At 40.6% G+C, this 22,015-nt stretch overlaps 2 protein-coding genes across 4 annotated transcripts; one reads left to right on the top strand and one right to left on the bottom strand.

Annotated features, from left to right (window-relative positions):
- The first annotated feature begins 219 nt into the window (after positions 1-219).
- Positions 220-2,910, top strand: nme2a (NME/NM23 nucleoside diphosphate kinase 2a). The gene is made up of 5 exons (XM_079493508.1): positions 220-373; positions 1,252-1,381; positions 1,822-1,923; positions 2,135-2,247; positions 2,428-2,910. The coding sequence occupies exons 2-5, from the start codon at positions 1,256-1,258 to the stop codon at positions 2,540-2,542; spliced, it is 456 nt and encodes a 151-aa protein (XP_079349634.1). The 5' UTR covers positions 220-373; positions 1,252-1,255; the 3' UTR covers positions 2,543-2,910.
- Positions 2,911-3,880: 970 nt separating this feature from the next.
- On the bottom strand, positions 3,881-21,929 carry mbtd1 (mbt domain containing 1). Of its 3 annotated transcripts, none has more exons than XM_079493492.1 (17): positions 21,768-21,929; positions 20,750-20,954; positions 19,691-19,824; positions 19,413-19,527; positions 19,251-19,333; positions 19,029-19,146; positions 18,550-18,684; positions 17,775-17,863; positions 15,942-16,176; positions 14,312-14,367; positions 12,914-13,018; positions 12,619-12,766; positions 12,281-12,363; positions 11,825-12,059; positions 10,251-10,322; positions 9,483-9,635; positions 3,881-8,872 (listed from the first exon to the last, which is right to left on the bottom strand). In XM_079493492.1, exons 1-17 carry the CDS (start codon positions 21,786-21,788, stop codon positions 8,754-8,756), a joined length of 2,106 nt encoding a protein of 701 aa, XP_079349618.1. In that variant the 5' UTR covers positions 21,789-21,929; the 3' UTR covers positions 3,881-8,753. The 3 variants fall into 3 exon arrangements, with proteins under 3 accessions (XP_079349618.1, XP_079349619.1, XP_079349620.1); XM_079493493.1 differs by lacking the exon at positions 21,768-21,929 and adding an exon at positions 21,423-21,755; XM_079493494.1 differs by lacking the exon at positions 21,768-21,929 and adding an exon at positions 21,606-21,755.
- Positions 21,930-22,015: the final 86 nt, after the last annotated feature.

The raw sequence follows: 22,015 nt of genomic DNA, 5'->3' as shown, positions 1-22,015 counted from the left end.
TGGGAGTTCAGAGTCTTGCTCAAGGACACTTCAAATAAAAGAAACATAGTCTACAGACAAAAAGACGTACTGTAGCTACAATGCATGCTGCAGGCAAATAACAAAAAAAAGCTATTTTCAAAGCAATATCCAAGCCTTTTACACTGTCCTATAACTTGTTTTGATGTGTTGGTCATTAATTAAAAATAAATCTGTTGGGAATAGATTGTGCCCACTGCCCAGTCCCCTTTGTGCCAGCTGAGCTCCGCCTCCGCCCCGCCCGGCCTGCCGGTATAAAAAGCAGGCACGCACACTCAGTAGGTCTTCTAGCCACGTCAGCCGGAGTTGTAGCACCAGTCTCTGCTTCAAGTACAACCGAAGCTTCACTGTAAAGGTAATGTCAAAATTAGCGTTTTATTCAACACATAGTGGGTTATGCATGTTTCCCTTTGATTGCACAGCTTTCGTGCAGGGCTCGTTCCGAATGTAACGATGATACCCGGAGGTAGCGACTAGCGAGGCAGAGCCTTTGTTAGTCGGTTGTTTGCGTAGCGTTTAGCACTTCAGCTATTGTAACGAAAGGTGATGTGGCAACGTTTTATACTCTAAATTTGTACCGCATCAATGTAACCATTTCACTCATATGTACACTTGGCAGTGGAGCAGTGCATGTTACAATGTGTCCTATGACTCCTGCTAACAAAGGGCCATGCCCCATGTGGTTTTGTGACGTTAGGCCGAACGCCGGCTAATAGTAACGTTAAGTGTGAACTTTTGGGCATTCATCTTGCTTTAAAGAGTCATGGAGGCGCACTTGTCTTTACTGTCACATACCTGGTTTGACTGATGGACGAGTCAGCCTGCTGGGTTCTAGACTCTCTATGACCAATACAGCCGGCCGGGTTGGGCCTACCGGTATATGCTACATTGTCACCACCAGCCGTCAAGAGTCAAGTCTGACTGAACATCACATGCCGCATGCGCTGGGAAAAAAACTCCACGCCCATGCGCAACTGGGTCACTACTGGCTGGTTAAATGACATCTCCAGCAAGGGATCAGGCCAAGATTTACACAATCTGCTGCTTAGATCATGGCTTTACGATCAGTCCCTCGAGCTATGTCGGTTAGGTGACGCTAGTTTGGTTTGTGATGGGGTCGGGGGCATGTGCCAGTTGTGCTCAACAACCGTGAGTGATCAGTTTTGATGCCTTCTTGACACTAAGTTATGTATTGGTGTCAGTGTTCTGACTCTGCTTACTGCTGCGTTTCAGAATCATGTCTAACGAGGAACGCACCTTCATTGCCGTCAAGCCCGATGGAGTTCACAGGGGACTTGTTGGAGAGATCATCAAGCGGTTTGAAACGAAAGGATTCAAACTTGTGGGCTTGAAAATGACGCATGTAAGTGAAATGTATAGCTGTTAAAAATCTGCATTAATTATATATTGTGTGTATATATGCCAATAAATGTTTAGTTCTAAATTTGTCATGCACCACATTCACCTTAAGACCTAGACTAGCGGCCTGGGACCAGATTAGCATAAAGTCACATTCACGGTTATCCTTCCGTGCAAGCAGTTGCCCATGGGAATCAGTAGTGTGCACAGATGGTGCACTAGGTAGGTAGCACATGCTCTTTAGCCCTCTGAACAACAAGGTGTCCTTTTGAAAGTCAATTCTGGATTAAAAGCGAATATATTATTTATGCCCCAAAATCCACACAAGGTGCCTGTGGTAACTGGGGTTTAACTTGTCCTACCCCTGTGCAGCCAGGAGATAATTTTGTCTAAAGATGGTAATGGTTTGTTTGCCCCCCCCCCCCCCCCCCCCCCCCGTCGCAGGCCCCTGAAGACCTCCTGAAGCAGCACTACGACGACCTTAAAGACAGACCATTCTTCGCAGGCCTTGTCGACTACATGCACTCTGGCCCAATAGTTGCCATGGTAAGCTGGTGAAACTCAAACGGATGGGCAGTGTTTATGTTTAACCGAGGCACTTGGTGTCTCAAGTGAAAGTAGTCTTTTAATAGTCTGGGGCAGATTAACCCTTCAAGGTGTCTGGTGCTGTCCTGTTTCGGTGGGGAAGGTGAAGAGTGTTAAATGTGTTAAAATAAAATTAGCTAAATTTTCACCTCCCTTGTGGTTTTAATTCCAGGTTTGGGAAGGCAAGGGGGCAGTGAAAACTGGCAGGGTGATGTTGGGTGAGACCAATCCTGCCAACTCCCTACCAGGCACAATCAGAGGAGACTTCTGCATCGATGTCGGAAGGTAAGGGCCACTGGCATACTGCTCCATCAAAGTACAAAGTTGACCCTGAGGGCATCGCTCCAGTTTACCAATCTGGAAGTGTGCATTCTAGGTTGAAAGCGCTGATGACCATACAACACTGGCACTTGAGCTCTTGGCTGGATTGTTGTGATGACCACTTATTTTTGTTTTCTTGTCCAGGAACATCTGCCACGGCAGTGACGCAGTAGACAGTGCCAAGCAGGAAATTTCCTTGTGGTTCAAGCCAGAAGAGCTGGTGGCCTGGACACCCTGCGCAAAAGACTGGATCTACTAAAACTCTGACCATGACGTTGACCTTAAACACTGGTTAAGGACCGGTTAACTTGCCTCCAAGCCTAGTTCCTCCCAATATTGGAGGATGGAGGAAAAGAGATCCGTTTCTAAATCGGTGTGACATCTCACATTCCCGTTGTACCTTATCATCATACTGTACCTGTCTGATTGGTCTCTTTGTAGGCCCGTTGTCAGTGTATTGCTGGTTCTATTCCTTATGCACATTGCATTCCCCGGACTAGATGTAATTGTTCCATTCCTGACTTCTATTCCTTATGAACATTGCATTCCCCAGGTCTACAGAAAATGTACTGTATGTCATGTTTGTTTAATGGAGAACAAGTTTCAAATAAAAGGCACTTATTCCCATTTTTGTTTCTTTCTCATGCATGGACACAAAGGGATCAACTAGCAGGGCACCCACTGTTGTGACATTCCTGCCTGGAAATATTTTGAAATTAGAAAGTTTTCCAGTCCTGGAAAAGGCTTGTATATCGACTGTTTTCCAAATACTTAACATTACATGAAATGGTACAATGTAGTGCTGACCTGTTGAGCGAGGCCTACAGGATTTCATGTTACAAAAATAATAAGATGGCAACACAATACTGATGCGTTGCTGTCTTGTCGCTCTGTGACATGATGCCATCGCAAGTCTGTCCAGGGGCATTGATAATGCTGGTGTAAAAGCCTCAAGGTTGTACTTTATTGTTACATCTTGTGTACAGGTACATAAGAGAAACTTATTTTTGTTCTGCTTCCTTCAGACAATGCTGCAGCATAGATGGTGTAACCTTCATAACGACCAAAAGAAACAGCAAGCACAACAAATGAGTGCAAGAGGGCAATCAGAGTAAAAATATGGAAATGGGGAACTTGTTAGGTTAAGCTTGAGACCCAGATGGCCTGATTAATTTGGTACTATGGAGAGAATACTGCATGTACTGAATCTGTGTTCAAATTAAACAAGTAGACTGGCAGGCCCTGACAGCATTGACAATGCATTACATTTTAGAGCCCAGAATGATGCTTTGTATAAACCTGCCCATTAGGGCTGGCCTTATCTGAAGAGATTAAGAATGGATTTGCAGCTAGCTCCAGTGGTGGAACTGGGAAGGATGCCAAAAGGATCACACGGCAGGCTTTGAAGAGAACGTCACCTGTAACCGTCACAGCTTGAACATTTCAAGTTAGAAAATTTAACAATTTAAAAATAGACAGATTCTGTATGCTCCATGTAATGACATTTTATTCAGTGTAAAAGTTAGATCTTACAAAACCACCTTTTCACAGCCATGCGGAAACCGTTTGCAAACAAATGAGCAATCATTACAACCAATAATGTTCCATTCTTTGATTTTATTTACAAATACAAGAAAGTCTATCAAAGCTTGATCACAGCACAAATTTACCATATGAAAGGAAACGTGTATAGACGCTATCAAAAAGATGTACAAACTTTAAACTGCAATCTAATATGTACCTCAAGGGTCAGTGTTAATAATTTCAATAGATTTATAACTATTCTGAACATATATTTTTTTATTTGTATCCAAAATAAATTTCGAACCATAACTTAACCCTCTCAATTCACAATAACAGTTTCTGACAATAATAATCCCAATACGATAAGTCATTTTTATCAAATATATATAGCACCACGATATAATGGTTGAATATAGTTGGGGCTATCACATACAAAAGACCCGTGTTAGTATCCAAGGAAAAAAAACTATCTCCAATCTAGTCCATGGCACTGTACAGATCTAAAAGGATTGTTTGTGTGTAATCACTGCAGAACTTCTTCCATGACAATCCTTCTGAATCCGAGTGTGGAACATGACTAGGAGATGGACAGAAGGAACAACCAATGACAATTACAATAACAACAAGCTCAGAACAACATCAGCACAATGTTTTCTTCTTTCTTTTCTTTTTTTCCAACAACATGCATTCAGTTGATCAACACACCCAGGCCCGTATAAGCTCCTAACTCAGTCCTAACTGGTCCCGACTCCCGATGCATTCAGTTGATCAACACACCCAGGCCCGTATAAGCTCCTAACTCAGTCCTAACTGGTCCCGATACCCCACATAAATCCTGTGATGATGAGCTAGGTCTGAAATGTGGTAGCATATTGCATAACACTTGCTAGTTTTCACAGATCTTAGGGGTGGACATGTAGAACTACTGGGTGCGGGAAAGCAAAGATGTTCATCATAGATTGGGAGTCAAGTTGAGAAGGGGATGTTTAGATTGACTACTCACAAGGGAAAATGAGAATGACTTTAAAGAAGCCGTTTTCCTTAACAAAAAGAAATATGCAAACAGTGTTGATTGTGCGTTTGATTATTTTGGGTTATCTGGGAGAGGGTAGCAGCAAAGTTAGCCCACGAAACAGTCTTATCTTTTGTACTAAGATATTATGCAGTTTGGTCAGTAAATTAAGATTGTGACCATCGTTTAAATGCTCAATTCTCCCCTTCCAAATCAGGGAGGGAAATGTGTCCTAACTGAATTAAATTCTAACCTGAAACCCATGTATGATTGTGACACTACTTTTATTGCTCATTTGGTCTTGTAACCATAGCCATCTAGTTTAGTTTAGTATCCAATGAAGCTGTAGACAAAGAAAATGGAACCTTGTAGAAAAAAAGATTAATCGATAATCCCGTTAGAAATAACAGTGGAAAAGATCTATAGCAAAGCAAGACGAGAAGAGCTTCACTAAACATAGCCTTGAACGTTTGAACACAAAGTGTTTCTACATTATCAAGCCACAACACAGAACAGTGGGAGTAATAAGCAATAAAACATTCATACATCAAATGGGAAGCAAGACCTTTTTCTTCTTTTTTTAAGGATATGGCAAAGAAGTCCTCTTTGCGTTGCTTTTCACAAACCTATGAAATTAGATTAGACTTGTAATGCAACCATCTGTTGGCGACGACATGACGTGACATGCAGTTGAATAAAATATAAAACATATTTTCAACGTAAAATCAAAGTGTCAACAGGACGCAGTTGAAAATACATATTTTTTTTTAAATCAAACTAAACATTGCATGACTGTCGCCAAAGCATAAATCAGGCTTTATAACCAAGAACATGTTTCCAAAAAATGCTTCCTGAGAATTGAATTGTGAACCTTACTGGTATAAAGACAAGTTATGCATCATTTGCCATCACTGAATAGCTTAAAACTATTATGCTTTTCAATATAGTATTTGGCCATATACAGCAATGCTATATTGTCATTTATCAACGCCAGCTCACAAAAATCACAGTTATACAATACAATTTAGTTAAATCATTTCTTATGTAAATTAGATTTAAATGTAGTGATCTGTGTCATTAGAAAGTGTAAGACATAAATATGGGAACTATTATTGCATATCAAATTAGAGGACTTTGTGTGCTGTGAAAAACAGTTTGGTGACTAGTTTTCAAGTGGAACATTTTAGGTTATAGTTTGCATATGCTATTTCACTGCCTAGTTTACACGTTGTCTTACATTTGCTAAACTTGCCTAGCATGAGGAGGTAGTAGATAAATAGCTGCATAAATCTAGCTGTAAATAACAAAAGAATGTGGATTCGTTTTCCCCACACATGCATGCAGTAGAGAGAATTACGAACTAATCAGGATCTTTGCTCCATTCCGTCATAGCCGCAAGAATCTGTTCTGACCAAATAAAAACAATCTTATGTATTATGCAACTTTTAGATCCCATGGTCTGTGTGAATGTTGCCTTCAAAGGTAATGGTAAAGCAGTGCATCATTTGTACTATTATTACTGACTATAAACATGTTATTCTGTGGCTCAACTGAATAACTGACTCGAGTTTGCATCCATATGGCTCCGACAAGAGAACTACCCAAGCAATGAAAAACCAAAGTAATTCTTTGCATATCATTGTAATGTCTGACACAACCAGTCAGTTTTCACTCAACTGTTTGGTTAAGAGATCATTACTTCGGTTTTCTCAAAGTAGCGCACATGCTTTTCTACGACCACATTTTTATTAAAAATGCTGAGTGAGAAGAGCCTCCAGCTTCAATTTTGGACCCCTTTGTCCGCCGCTGGGTATGAATGTTTACGCATGGTCCAAAACAGTCAGTAAATCTGTCTGCGAAAGCCAATACCTGAAGACTTGTAAAGGTGATTTTCAACATGCAAATCTGACTGGTTTGACTCCTGTAGTGCAATCAGTGACAGTGTTCGCATAATGTTCCCATAATGACCACAACTTACATACTATGAATGGCCAAAGAATTTTCTATGAGTGAGTATGCAAGTTTGGACAATGGGAATCAAATAACTTGTCAGAGTGTGCCCCATCATACCAGTAAGGTTTCTGATTTATACAATATACTCTGCTGGTCAGCCATTGGGACCCCTTGAAATGTCACCCCCCCTTTTTTTAAACCTCATCTACAGCTTCACTATTTAGGTTCTCAATATTATATAATACATTTATAATTTAAGGATTTGAGGGGGAATTGCATCTAAAGTAAGATGATCTATTAAGAGAAAAATAAACCTTAAATAATATTAGAATAATTATTTCACAGTAAACAGTGAACACTGTTCTTGGTCTGAGTGACAGCTGCCTACATTTCTACACGAAACAAGAAACCCCAACATTACTACTAAATGTGTAAACATTAGACAGGATTGCTAATTGTCTGCGTTTTCTATTAATGGGCAAAATGACCAGGTGCGAAGGATATTGGAGTCTTACAAAGCTAAGTGCAGAGTGTGCTTGTAAAAAGCCACTCACATACATGCATGTGGATCACTGTAATAAAGTTGCAGACAAGATTTAAGGAGAAATTATCATATAAACTTTAGAAACAGTTCTATGCCAATTATGACTATTATATCCCTAGACAAAACATTTTTAACCACTATTTTGCAATGAATAGCAAAAACGCTGATCTACAAACTCACTGAGCTTGTAGATCAGCCATTTTCACTATTGAATAATTTTGACTTTTTAATTTAGTCTTAACATTGTTGAAAAGTTTAACATTTTTGAATATCTTCGCCTATTAATGAAATGCCCAAAATAGGGACATCCGGGTGAAAGTTGTTTAATGTATCATCTGTAATTTTTTTAATAATGAAGTGCAGCCGGGGAAAATGTCAACCTGTTTTTAAAGCGAAGGCAACAAGGGGGACCAATGCTGAGCATCACTGTACTATTCAAAACCCACTCTTTAAATCTGTTATAGCTATATACTGTAGTTCTATATGAATAGGTCTCATCATATTTTATGAATATAATCACTCTGATACATACATCACACTTAAGTACCCCATCCAGCCACCAAAAAGAAAATACAAAAAAATAAATCAATTAAGACAAATAAACTAAAAACACTAAAAACAAAATCAAAAAAAGCAAAATATATATATATATATATCAAGACTTCAAGTACTATAAACAAAGCAAGTCCTCCTGGCAAAATTGTTCAAAAGAAATAATAAATCAAAATATACATAATTCGATTTCCATAATCACCCTCTGTTCTCTCCAGGTCAATGGGAATTCTGCCTGTAACGTTAGTAGCTGGCTCTCATACCTGATAAAATAAAAATAAATCGAAAGACCTGGCTCAATGAATGTTTTGTCACAGTTTCTACAGGTCTCTGTGCGTGGCCCAGACTTGGGTGGGGTCAGAGTATTGGCGGAGGCAGGATGGAAGGCCGAGACAGACCTATGTCTAAGCTCCTGCTTCAAGGAAACATGGGGTTTTGTGTGGATTCTTCCAGAAGTCTAATGTGTCTTTGTCTGGGTGTCTTTCCGGAGGAGAGGTGAGATGCTTGTTGCGGAATCATCCAGAGAATGCCCAGACATCAGTAACCCACCATTCCCCGGGTGTTTTTTGGAGGCACAGAGCAACCCCTCACTCATAACCCTGTAGGTGGTGTGAGGAGTGATCGAGTGTTGTGTATGTGCACACACGGCTACGAGGTTAGAAACAGAAAACAAACCCAAATTTAAAAAAAAAAAACGTTAACTCTCGAGGACCATGAAGCATGAAACAAGCCTCCCCCTGCCATGGGAGAGGTGAAATGTTGGTCTACTATGAGTGTTGGGTTTCTTTTGAGGTGAATTTGTACTGTTGTTCCCCCCCACATCCTGTCCCTTGGGTCTCCATTGGTGCACCATGACCCGTTCCATCCTGCTTGGTTCCTCTGACCTCAGGGCTCCTGTTTGATGTAGTAGCTGCCTGAGCCGTTGCTCTCTTGGTCAGAGATGCCCTGGGAGAAGGTAAACTCATCCACCTCTGTTGCCTCCTCCTTCAGTCGCAGCAGAGACTCTGGCAGTGGGCGGCAGAGACAGAGAGGAAGAAAGAGAAGGACAAACAAGATGAGTAAGTTGACAAACATCATGCTTCTAATATGAGGAAGAACATTAGTGATGGTTTCCGGTTTCTTACCCAGTGGTTAAGTCGGATAGGTTTCTCCATGCACAGTAAGCACTGACTTAGCTACATGTTGTCCCCAATTGTAATGTAAACAGAATTCATGTCATATGATTATCCAAAAATGGGTCGGTAATGTATCAATACATTGCAATTGATAGATTGTTATTTTTTAACAGTGCAGTTTCATTCTTTACCTACAGTTGCATGTCTGTCGCTCACCGAAAACATGTTGCATTGGTAGCTTGAAAATCGGTCATTTTCGTAGATCGACACACTAATGTATTAACACAGATAACACTTCTTGTTTTGAGAAGAACAATGAATCACAACAACCACACATTCACCAAGTTAATTGAACAATTGAAACATGCAGCATCAACAGTAGTCGCATCCACCACACAGCTAGCTCCACTGAGAGGAACCTACAAACACTCCTTTAAGCAGCACCCTCTCCTTCGAAGCGCTCAAGTGCCGTGCTTGGTTTTCATTAGAGTTCCATTACCTGGTTTGTGGGTTTGGTGGAGGTGGGTACGGGGCCGGGGGCGAGTGGGCCCCTGGGCGGGATAAGGTGGCGGACTCTGCTCTTCGTCCCCCGAGAAGCTCCTCCTCCTGCCTGCCTGACTGAAGGGCCGTCGACCAACTGGAATCTTCCTCTCTAGTAAACACCAAGCCAGACTCAGGGTAAGCTACCAGGGGCTTAATACATACAGGGTTCAGTTCAATTCTAGGTTGTTTGAATGTTCCGATTGAATGTAGGGGGAAAAAGGTTAAATGGTTAGACCTCGGGTGAGAATTGAAGCAGTAAACACATTGCCATTATGTTGCCGTTGAGCCCATCTGAATAAGCCCCTGGTACTCATGACTACCAGACACAAGTAAGCAGATGCACCATTAACTAACAGGAGCAAAGCTAAAGCAACACCATCAAAAAGATTTTACTTTGGTGTACTGAAATATTTTAGGATGAGAGACCAGTGCATGCCTTGGCCATTTGCTTTCATGTATCAACAAAAAATAAAAAATGTTGCTACAGTGTCACATGTGACATTAACCAAAACTCACCCGGTGCCAGAATATTCTGTAACATAGACAAGTCTATCTGCCAGATACAAACATTCCATACACACCGAACACAAAATCTGACCAGTGAGGGGTAAGATGAATGTCCACCTGTAGAGAAACTGGTGACAAGAGGATGGGGAAAGGAAGAAGTGGAAAAACCGGATGGAAAAGTGGAAGCTAGACTGACAATATAGGAAGGATTACTCACTTTTCTTTTGTCCCTTGTACTGTTGGGCCTTTTTCTTCTGTTTGGGCACAGTTGGTGTCAAATCTCTTGCACCTTCAGAATAAGAAATAATGTACTAGGACTTAAATTCTTGAGAATACAGTACTTTAACCAGCCCTATTTTAAAATAAATGAATTGAAATGGTTTAAAAAATAGCCAATCTACAAGCACAAAATTAAACATGTTTTATTTCCTTTAATGCCAGTGTTAAAATGTAGGGTTTAACACCTGACATCTCTGAATTTCAAGAACAGTGCCAGTGTTCGTGTCGTGTAGCCAACCTTCAACCTTCCTTTTAAATGCATATAGTCCGGCAGCTGGGCTTGTGGGGTGAGAAATTTCGTATATAGTCTTTTTATTGGCCTAAAATATTGTCTATATACATACATACATGAATTACTTGCTGACCGGCTGTCGGTATTGATGTGGTATTATATGGGTTTATATTCAATAATGGAACCCGCAGTGCTAAGGATTTTGGCTGGGAGTGTTGCACAGTGCATCAGGGTTCATAGATGTGTTGCCAGGTTGGGTACAAAAGTCATTCCTAAAAATAAATTGAAAGAGGTTAATTAACCTCTTCAGCAGTTAATGTGTTTTAACATCCTATATAAGGCAAGACTTTCACATTTTCATTATGCTTTATATAGCATGTGACATGTCAAACTAGGGTTTTTTTATGATTCTGCTCCATTCCAAGCATTAGTTTTGCACAAAAAAACTCCTTGGGGTAAAAACGGCCATAGCCATCACCACAAATGTGTAATTTGTGCAAAACTAATGCTTGGAATGGATTCAGAATCATGAAAACCCCCTAGTTTGACATGTCACATGCTATATAAAGCATAATGAAAATGTGAAAATCTTGCCTTATATAGGATGTTAATGGTAGGATGAGGATCACATATAAACCCTGATAAAACAAATTGCTCAATACAGACAGCCAGTCAACAAGTGGATTCATGAATGCATGTATATAGACAATATTTTAGGCCAATAAAAAAAAAGACTATATACCAAATTTCCCACTTTAAACAAAAGAAGCCTGTCGGCTGCCGGACTAATATTGCCCCAGGCAGATTGAGTCTGGTGTTGCTCAATTGTGGGCGTATTTCGAAGACCAGCAGTAGTGGTGCAAATATATGCAATATGCAAATATATAGCATCACAGTCCCACCCCCTTTCATGACGATGACAGGCCCAGGAAATAATTCCCCATGCATTTTCCCCATAGATCTTTCAAAAAGTATTTATTTAAAGATCTGTAAGCCTCGAACAAAGCCTCGGATCATGACAACAAACACAATATTTTGGCCTGAACAAATTGTAACCTGCCCTTTTCTTCTTCTTTCTAATTATTTGTTCGGCCCAGGGCGGGCTTACCAGGCTATAACACTCAGTATGTGTGTGATGTAGCTGTACAGTAGGTCTAACCAATAGAGTCCATTTCAATGTTTTTGTAACCGCCTCTTGGAAATAATCACAACACTGAGGGGAACCAGACTAATATCCACGAGTTATATCAGTATGGCTACGTATCCTGTGCATTGCTCACTCTGTGCAGCGGGTGGCTGGAGTTGGTATCCGGTCAGCTGACACCAGCCCACGGGGTATAGGTCAGGTGACTCGCAGTCCACCCATTGGTCGTACTCGTCCTCCCAGCCGTCAAAGTGGATCCGCAGCAGTCTGTGGACAATCCGCGTCACCGTGCCTACGCACACCAGCCGTGGTTCCATCAGATCCACTGCCTCCAGCTTCATGCCCGGGCGGAAGCCGTGATTTGGGACATCCTGGAATGCCAAAAACGGCAGAGGGACCAAAAATATGATCATTTTACACACACCGAAAAAGACGATACTGATAACACAAATGATTCTGATCAATGTTGTTTTTGATGTGATTTTAACTAAATCCAAAACATCTTCCATCTTCACAGGGGAACTGGAGGCAAGGCAATTAAAAAAGGATGTGACTTAAAAAAGGAAAAAAAAGGACTATTACTGAAACATACCTTGTTAAAGAGCTTGACAGGAGCAGCTATAGAACCCGTGTCTCTGAGGTAGTCAAACCATTTAAATGGCAGTTTAAGGGACCCTGAGGGACAGAATCAGTGGTGAAACTGGTGTATTAGAAACTGTACGCCAAAACAGGAGGCCACAGACAAGAGGCCAAAATAAAAAAATAACTCACATGTCTTTAGATCAGAGTACAGACTCGCCGTTTCTTTAAAATATAAGGCGAGTTCCAAGTAGAGTAGGTTTCTAATAAAGATATTTCTGAGGATGTGAGCACAGAAGGCTGATTTGGGACAGTTGGTCGTGTTCAAAGATAACGAGGAAAGATGAGTACCTCTAGGGGGCGTAAGTTCAATCTCGTTGATTTCACAGAAGCCGACGGGGTAGATAGAAGGAGATGTGCAGTGATAGCAGAACCAGTCTGATCCATCCAGCGCCTCTGAGCCATCGATCCCAATCATGAGGTACCCATCAGCCAACACCTGTACAGAGCAGACAGAAGAATCACCATGGAGGAGGGTGGGCTCAGAGTCATGACATCTGATTGAAACCCCTACTCTAAAATACCATGTCATTCAATGATTTAGTAGTGCCATCTCCCACTTATATTTTGTGTGAAACCAGCTCACCTTTCTTACAGTGGCTACACATATAGCTGAGAGATTGAGAGGATCGATGGCCTCAAGTTTCATCCCATCCTTGAACCACTCCCCATTCTGGTCCACATCTTTCACCTAGCAGAGCAGCAAGAGGCATTAGCAAATCTTCTCACTCCAACACACATCCTCACTCCACATACACAAGACAAACCAAAACACATCCTCACTCCACATACACAAGACAAACCAAAACACTCCAACACACATCCTCACTCCACATACACAAGACAAACCAAAACACTCCAACACGCATCCTCACTCCACATACACAAGACAAACCAAAACACTCCAACACGCATCCTCACTCCACATACACAAGACAAACCAAAACACTCCAACACACATCCTCACTCCACATACACAAGACACACCAAAACACTCCAACACACATCCTCACTCCACATACACAAGACAAACCAACACACATCCTCACTCCACATACACAAGACAAACCAAAACAACACACATCCTCACTCCACATACACAAGACAAACCAAAACAACACACATCCTCACTCCACATACACAAGACAAACCAAAACAACACACATCCTCACTCCACATACACAAGACAAACCAAAACAACACACATCCTCACTCCACATACACAAGACAAACCAAAACAACACACATCCTCACTCCACATACACAAGACAAACCAAAACAACACACATCCTCACTCCACATACACAAGACAAACCAAAACAACACACATCCTCACTCCACATACACAAGACAAACCAAAACAACAGACATCCTCACTCCACATACACAAGACAAACCAAAACAACACACATCCTCACTCCACATACACAAGACAAACCAAAACACTCCAACACACATCCTCACTCCACATACACAAGACAAACCAAAACACTCCAACACACATCCTCACTCCACATACACAAGACAAACCAAAACAAATACCGACTCAGTATGATACTGACCTGACGAAGATCTATCAAGATCGAAACGTTGTCGTTTAATTCAATAAAGTAATTCTTTACCAAAAGAATGGTGTGCGGGCCCTACCTCCTTCCATGATTGCCTTATTGGCCCTGCACCCACTGTCGAGGTGCGTGTAAATAGGTATGCTCTGAATATACAATAATGGACACAATTTATATAAACACCCACTGGCTAATAGTGGCTATATAATGCACTTTAACCACTTAAGGTTTATTTTGTCGTACGATGGACAAGGCAAATAGCTGATCTACAAGCTCATTAACAAATTGCATAGAAATTCATTAAGATTGCAGAGCTGCCATGTTTGCCATTTTACAACTTTCAGCCTTTTGAGCATATCATTATAGCCCAAGTAATCAAAAAAAAAAAAAAAGGAACATTTTAAGATACTTTAATTTACCTTCTGGAACAATTGTGAAGGAGCATCAACCTGACCCTCCATCTTCTTGGTCACATCTGGAAAAAAGATAATGAACAAGAGTTGTAACTGTGGATGTCACATGACATAATGACTTCAATGTTAATGTATTATTAGATAAAAACCAGTTGAATGGTTTTTTATTTTGTCAAATTACATTATCTATTCAAAATAAAATTTACATTTAGTAAAGGTATTGCTCGCATGCAATAAACATGTTCTCTCTTTATCTTCTTTAAAACATACTTTTAACAAACGGCCTTTCCAAGATTTTAAATGTTATTCGAGTCCCATGTTCTTGTTTCTGACTGCACTATATTTTACACATGCTATTGTTTTTATTTTATCTTCAGTTTTATGTAAAGAGCTTTGTTCCAAGAGTGCTTTATAGACAAAGATAATTATGACTCTAGATAATTATGACTCTAGATAATTATCATCTTGTGTGCGTACTGTGTAGGGAGGGACACTTGTTGTTTAGATAATGGTGGCACCATGCCAGCACACAGCCTGCTAAATACCATGGTCTCCACAACACAGCATGGAAAAAGACAGGACAGGCAAGTTACTGCAGGATGGTAATACTTTTGTTTTGTTCCAACTAGGTGATTACATGTGGTGACAGATTTATGGTCTACAACACAAGTTTCCCCACTAGGAAGGTGATCAAGTCAGGGAAATCTGGATTCTAATCTGGATGCAAACAAATTGGCCACATTGTGACGTGAACACAACTCAGCCAAGGATATCAATAAAGCCGGTTAGCAGTTTTTTAAGTTAAAGGTTTAGTTCACGCACAAAATCACTTTCTATCGATTACTCACCCCATGGAGACTTGAATTCATGGATATTTTGCTTTTGTTGCATTTCTAAGCCAATAATTTGATGAGTCTACTTTGTGTCTCCATAGGGAACTGCTGCTGGGCTACTATCCCTGTAAGAGTCTGACTTTGTTCAGAGTTGCAGTCCATACCCAGCCCTAATAATCTGACCTCTTATCCAGATACGAGTAGAACTGGTTTAATGCAGTCTCAGCAAGGCCAAGGGACGTGATTCAGATATGATTAGCAAAAATCAGTTTCAATTTTGTTATTCACTGTTCATACATCATAAAACCAATTTCATTCCAAGCTGGATTGGATTTGGAGTGTCAGTGAACATAGTCATATTCTCTGCTCTTTGTCCTCATGTGGGAATCAATAACATATCCAGAGGTACTGAATACGAATAAGCAACCACACATATGGAAAATATCCACATAAGTGACATCACACACACACACACACACACACACACACACACACACACACACACACACACACACACACACACACACACACACACACACACACACACACACACACACACACACACACACACACACACACACACACACACACACACACACACACACACACACACACACACACACACGATGTTCGCATTAAAACGCAGCCGTTCAATTGATAGAATTGTAAAACTAGGCCATTCGACTGATATAATTGTAAAACGTGGCCGTTCGACTGATAGAATTGTAAAACGTGGCCGTTTGCTTGATAGAATTATAAAACGCAGCCGTTCGATTGATAGAATTGTAAAACTAAAAACCTACCAGATCGCTTGAAACGGTGTCCGATGCTGCGGGACCAGCCTACGTTATGGATGACGGGGCTAAACATGTGGCACCAAAAGTCATCCGTGCCATCCAGGCTCTCCTCATAGACCAGCCTGAGGCGTCCTCCGATCACCTGCTCCACCAGCGCCACCCGTGTCCGGCACAGGTGGTTCTTATCTACCACCTCCACCCGCATGAATTTCTTAAAGGGGAACTGCAAGTTGTCATGCACCTAAGGAGAGGATGTATTGAAATAAAGAAAATACCTATACCACAAACCACAGGATATACAATATAAGCCATGCTGAAATTTGGTATAACTTGGGTTGTATACAATTTAGGCATATAGGGTGTACCAAAATCTCCTGGAGGGGGCGTCAACATATGTGTCACGTGGTAGCTTCCGCCATACTTGCTGGCTTGTCTGGTTTGTTTACATTGAGCGACCATCCGTATGCTTGTATACGTTCTTTTTCTAAACTGACCTCACAATGGTGCAGACTTGCTCAGTAAATAAGTGCCACAGCAGGTCGCGTCGAGGAAATGAGCCAGAAAACGGAATTAGATGTTCAGTTTTCCAGCATGGAGACAGCATCAAGGAACCCAGATTGACGAGTTTACAAAAAGACGTAGAATGACTTGGATCGGCGCACGGGCGCAGAGACATAACGTTCAACAAAGTATCTAAGCACAGCCGTGTTTGTTCACAACATTTTCCTTGCCCTTGTAATGTATTTGGGCCCGACGTTCTTTCTATCCATCCTGGTGTTTGTTCACTATGTTATCGCCAAGAACGAGCTCAATATTTATAAAAACATACCACCGTCATTCTATTCTGAGTGATGCGGGCTAGAATTTAATGCCCACCAGGGGGCCGTCCCTAGCTTTTTAGACGCCGCCCCCCTCTTGGTGACGTACACGTTGTCACGCGCTATAGCAGACGCTCTTAATCCAGCACGATTTACAGTAAGCAAGGTAATTGAACATACCGGTAGGTAAGCCAAGAACCACCAGTCTAGACTCTTTAGTAAACAGTATAATATCTAAAAATAATTAATCTGAACATTGTGAAACTATACAAACTACAGTATAGGCTGCCAGATCAAAATGAACATAAATAACATACTATCTAAATTACATTTTAAAACCTTTGCATAAGCCTGCAAGGTCGTCAAGGCTAGGGCAAGTGCTATGGGCTAAGGTGGAGTCTGAAGAGGTGTAGCTACCTTGAGAATGATGTAAGACAAATATTGTCATGTTGTTTCTGTGATCAATCAAGGAACCTTATGTAGCGATTCCATTCACTTAATTGTATGGCAAAACAGATCTCAACATTATTCAATGATGCACCGAAATTAACTGAAGCTTAAAGTAAGGAAACACTATGCATTTCGGCTGAACCCCAATTATTATTATGTTTTTCCCAGAATTGTCGGCGCATCCCCAATGCCAATCATTCCTGGTATCGGTGACATAAATGTATTACATAACAGAACTTCCATCAAGAGTAATGGCAATACAATATGAATACAGCAATTTTCACTTCCCCAAAATGATGCACCAGGACTATTTATACGCTTTGTTTGTGTGTGTTGTGATTTTGAGATCCGTTTCACTATTCTATGAGACATAATGAGAGTGAATGGAATCGCCACATCTAGTTTATTGCTCACAGAGGACAGAAGCAATAGATAAAAGACTGACAATATTTTTTACTTCCAAGGTACAACCTAAGGTTCAACATGGCTTTAAATAGTCAAGACAAATCCATATGGATGATGCTGATGTATGTGTGTGTGTTTCCGTGTGTGCATGTTGTGTGACACTGACCGTGGCAGTGAAATCAGGTGGCAGTGTTTTGGCTCCAGTGAGACGTTTCACAAGAAAGGCTTTCCAGTTAGTGTACTTATGTTGTATAGCTGTAAGGGAAATAAACAATTTGCACTCAAGTCCACAACTGTCCAGGAAAGAACATAAACTAAATAACAAATAGTAGATCATTAATAGGCCTCTATTATACATCTGCTGACAAAGAGCTTTCTCCGTTTCCAAAATAACCTAGTAACCTAGTGTGTGTGTGTTTGTGTGTGCGTGTGTACTGTATTCAAATGTAACTACTGAAAATCATTACGGACACCATGCATTTGCTTGACAGTAGACCGATTGTGTGCAGAATCAACAGAATAAAATAAAATTAGAGCCCAAACTATGCTAGATGTCTTACCAATTTTAGAATCCTAAACCTCCGATTCCTGAATGATATTGTCAAAATAGAAAAACTTTGATTTGATGAAGATTCTATTTGAGAACATTTAATTTATACGCAAACAAATTAAGTATTATTCAAAAATGCCCAAAACTAGCAGATCTACAAGCTCACATGTTGCAATGACAAGCTTGTATATCAGCTATTTTTGAACATCTAAAAAAAAAATTAAATATGTTTGCCTATAATGACATGCCCAATAGAGAAGGGGCTCCAGGTTGAAAGTGGTGGAAATTGTGACAAAACGACTGGAAAATTGCAGATGCAATAAAAAGAAAAGTCTAATAACTATCGAACAAACCGATACATCAGTCTGGCTCTAGTTCGGCTGAGACTCACATTTTGGAGGTACAAGGGGCTTGCCACTCGAAGCACACCACCCCACCGGGTGCACCTCAGGAATACATAGATTACACCAGAAGTCCTTACTGGAATCATTGTCAAAGCCCTCATACCGCAGGAGAGCCTTGAACCCTGGACGAGAATATACAATCTACAGTCAAAATCCATTCACACATTTACAATCTCTCAATATTTACACCCAGGCACAGAAAGCGTGCCTTTTAACTCTTTTGTAAGAAAAAATATTTAACCCCTATACTATATAGTTCAGTTGACAAGGGTCCCCCATGGGGGGTCCCCTACTTTCCCCCCTCTACACTAAATGTCTTCGGCAAAAATCGCTGGTCTCCAAGATCACATTGATACCTTGTAGATCTACCATTTTGCACCAAATGTTCACCTATTATAACATGCCAAAAATAAGGACACTAGGCTTTGTGTGGTTAAATACATTTAAAAAAAATATTGATCCTTACCTGCTAGCTTGATGATCCCCGCTATCCAGTAGACCTTAGTGGAGAAGTTGGTATCCGAGTTGAGGACTTCAACTCTAACTCCTTCTTCTATGTCTCCCCAGCATAAACCCATAGGGGCCTGGAAAACAAGTGGTATCAGACCAAAGCTTATTCAAATAAAATAATTTGGCCAAATAGTTCTACACAGTTAATGAATTGTCACCATCTACTGTTTGTACTCACATGTTTGAAACAGCTGACTGGAGCACCACACGTGTTATTGCTACAGATGTATTTGCCCCATTCAAAGATTTCAACAGGGACCACTGGGAGAAAGAAAACATGGAGTTTAGTACAAGGTATTTTCCCAAAATGATACCAATGCTTGTTTTATTATAAACATACCGGCTTTTGATTTGGCCTGGTTCTGTTGACTTGCTTGATATTGGGCATATGCAGCCAGCTTCGCCATTAAGGGCTGTTTCTGTAAAACCTTTGCCTTTTTTGTTGGTGGTTTGCCCTTAGACAAAGGAAAACACAATCACCACATCAATACTGGATGAAGACAGTTTGATCCACTAAGGCTTTAATGCATTTACATGCACATGTAACATAAAATTCCAACATTGAAATCATATGTGGAGAAAAAAAAACATGCAGTGTACTTGAGTTTGCACACTTACCTGGAGTCTTGCCAAGATGCTAGCTTTTTTGGAATTTGAAGAATAACTCCTGGAGCAGGATACACTGCAGAAGCGCTTAGTTTTGGAGTAGAACGCATCTCGTACACCAACCATCCCACACATCTCACAGGTGGCTGTGTGGGAAAGGCCAATCAAAAACACAATTAATGTAATATTACATTTAATGAAATAATCACAAGCATTGTTCATTTATATATTCACTACACTGAATTATATCAATCCATAGCACAAAAACATGGCATTGCAGAGTAATTACAATTTAGTTTATATGAAATGCAGATTCTTTTTTGTATACATACGCTTTTGTGATTGTCTTACAAGCTTTATCCTAGACGCAATTTGCAACACTAGATTTTTTATAATGGGTTGAATCTAGAGTTGCAATACCCTCCATTGACAGCCCATTGATCCAAATAGAATTTTTTCGATCCGCTTGTGTTAAACGACGTTAAACACACCAACATTGCAGCTGTAGGGCCAGCTTGAATTATCCTCTTTTAATCTGCAAAGCATTTGTTTTATACAAATCCACCGTAGACATGTTATGATATGTATACTTATATCAGTAATATGTATACCTTCTGTCAAGAAATTCCATGCAGGTAATTATTTTTCTAAGTGTTGGAGTTTGGAAGCACTCATTTTCATTAACGTCGCATCGTGCTGCTGCCTCCTGCATTATGTGCAAATTCGAAACAGGTGGTACGAACGGCAAAGAATAATCACTTGGAATTTCTTGACAGAAAGTAGCTCATAACATTTTTTTATGAAAGAGGATAATTCAACCTTGCCCTACAACTGCAATGGTGGTGAGTTGTAGTTGAATACAAGCAGATCGGAAATTTGGATCAACTGGCTATCAATGGAGGATATTGGAACTCTAGATTCAACCTATAATAAAACAAATCTAGTGTTGCAAATTGCTGCTAGCTTTATAATTCAGCTCATTTTGCACGCTGCATTAATTCATGTATGTATATATTAAGCATGTATAATGACTCAGTCCCATAGCTGAAATAAATGTTTCCAACTACTAACCCATGCCAGTCTTGCCATCAGGGTAGGTATACACTTGTCCATTGTTCTTGATGATGGGCAGGGTGGCAGGAATGGAGGGCACCACCTCATCTTCACTGTCCTCTGAGCTGGAACTTGTGGTGGACTCCTCGCTGCAGCTGTCATAGCCGTCAAACATGCCGAAAGAGTCTCTCCGCTTACGCTCTGAACGTGGGGTGCGTTCAGCCTTTACATATGGAAGAATTATGTGGGGGAATGGGTTAACTTTGTAATAAGGAATCAAAAATAATAATGATTTGCCTTAATAGATCTGTGTAGCTTCCCCAACAACAACATAGCTGAGCTGTCAGGCGGAGAACATAACCACCAGAATAGGGAAGTTGCACAGAACTTAATACAAAATTACAATTATTATCCAACAGTAAAAGTCTAGTCTTCATACATGCTGAAAATACAAATAAGACAAGAACATTGACCATCTGGTCTTTGGGACCATCATTGACGTTATTGATTATTTATCTACTGTGGTAGCTTTTCCTCATCTGAGCATCATACAGAACAGCTGACACTGACAGTTTAAACGTTATTATGTTATCCTTTCTCAGGCAGAAACAGCAGTTTAGCGCCAGGCAATGCACCAGACATAATTCATTTCTACAATAAATGAGACAGTCACAAACAGAGAACCAAGCACCTTGATAGGAAAGACGGGGGGGCCTTTATCTGACTTAGCTGCCAGTGCTAGCCACTATTAGCATGGCTAGCTAGCTAGCGGAAACCTGTTTTTCCAGTTTGTATTAAAAGCAAATAGCAAAAGATTTCAATTATTCAGCTCTTTTACACATACGGAACAAAAATAAGCAGGGTCTTAAATTACGCTAGGCTTTGGGGGTTTAACAAGCTTTCTGTTTCATTTATGTAGCAACATAAATACTAGCTTGCTCTCCTCAACAGATAACAACAAAGGAGGAACGCTAGCCCAAGCAGATCTTCCCTGATCGGAGCCTCACGGCCCTTAATATTTCACTATTTTACTCACCAAATCCCTTGTGTCCTCCATTAGCCCCTCATATAGATAACGTTGTAATTGACTGAGCCAGCTGATACGAATAAAAACCCCTAAATTTGGGGATGCATTGGCTTTTAAATAGTAAAGTCTAAAAATGAATACAACCAAAGCAGGATATCAACAATTACTCCGGTGTTTCCGCGCATGTGTGAGCGTAACCTACTTTTTTTTGATTGGGCCAGGCTGGAATGGGGGTGGGTCATTGACTGATTTAGAAA

The sequence above is a fragment of the Electrona antarctica genome (assembly GCF_951216825.1).
Source record: "Electrona antarctica genome assembly, chromosome: 22".
Classification (NCBI taxonomy): Eukaryota; Metazoa; Chordata; class Actinopteri; order Myctophiformes; family Myctophidae; genus Electrona; species Electrona antarctica.
The sequence above is the reverse complement of the archived record's forward strand: the minus strand, read 5'-3'. Positions and strand labels throughout refer to the sequence as shown.

Bases quoted from the DNA above. Each gene is read 5' to 3' on its own strand.
- nme2a (XM_079493508.1), top strand. From the start codon at position 1,256: ATGTCTAACGAGGAACGCACCTTCATTGCCGTCAAGCCCGATGGAGTT. The intron at 1,382-1,821 runs GTAAGTGAAATG...CCCCCGTCGCAG, and splicing joins TGGGCTTGAAAATGACGCAT to GCCCCTGAAGACCTCCTGAA. The intron at 1,924-2,134 runs GTAAGCTGGTGA...TTTTAATTCCAG, and splicing joins CTGGCCCAATAGTTGCCATG to GTTTGGGAAGGCAAGGGGGC.
- mbtd1 (XM_079493492.1), bottom strand. From the start codon at position 21,788: ATGGAGGACACAAGGGATTTG. The intron at 18,685-19,028 runs GTAAGGATCAAT...ATTCTCGTCCAG, and splicing joins GGGGATCATCAAGCTAGCAG to GGTTCAAGGCTCTCCTGCGG. The intron at 16,177-17,774 runs GTCAGTGTCACA...TCCTCTCCTTAG, and splicing joins CACCTGATTTCACTGCCACG to GTGCATGACAACTTGCAGTT.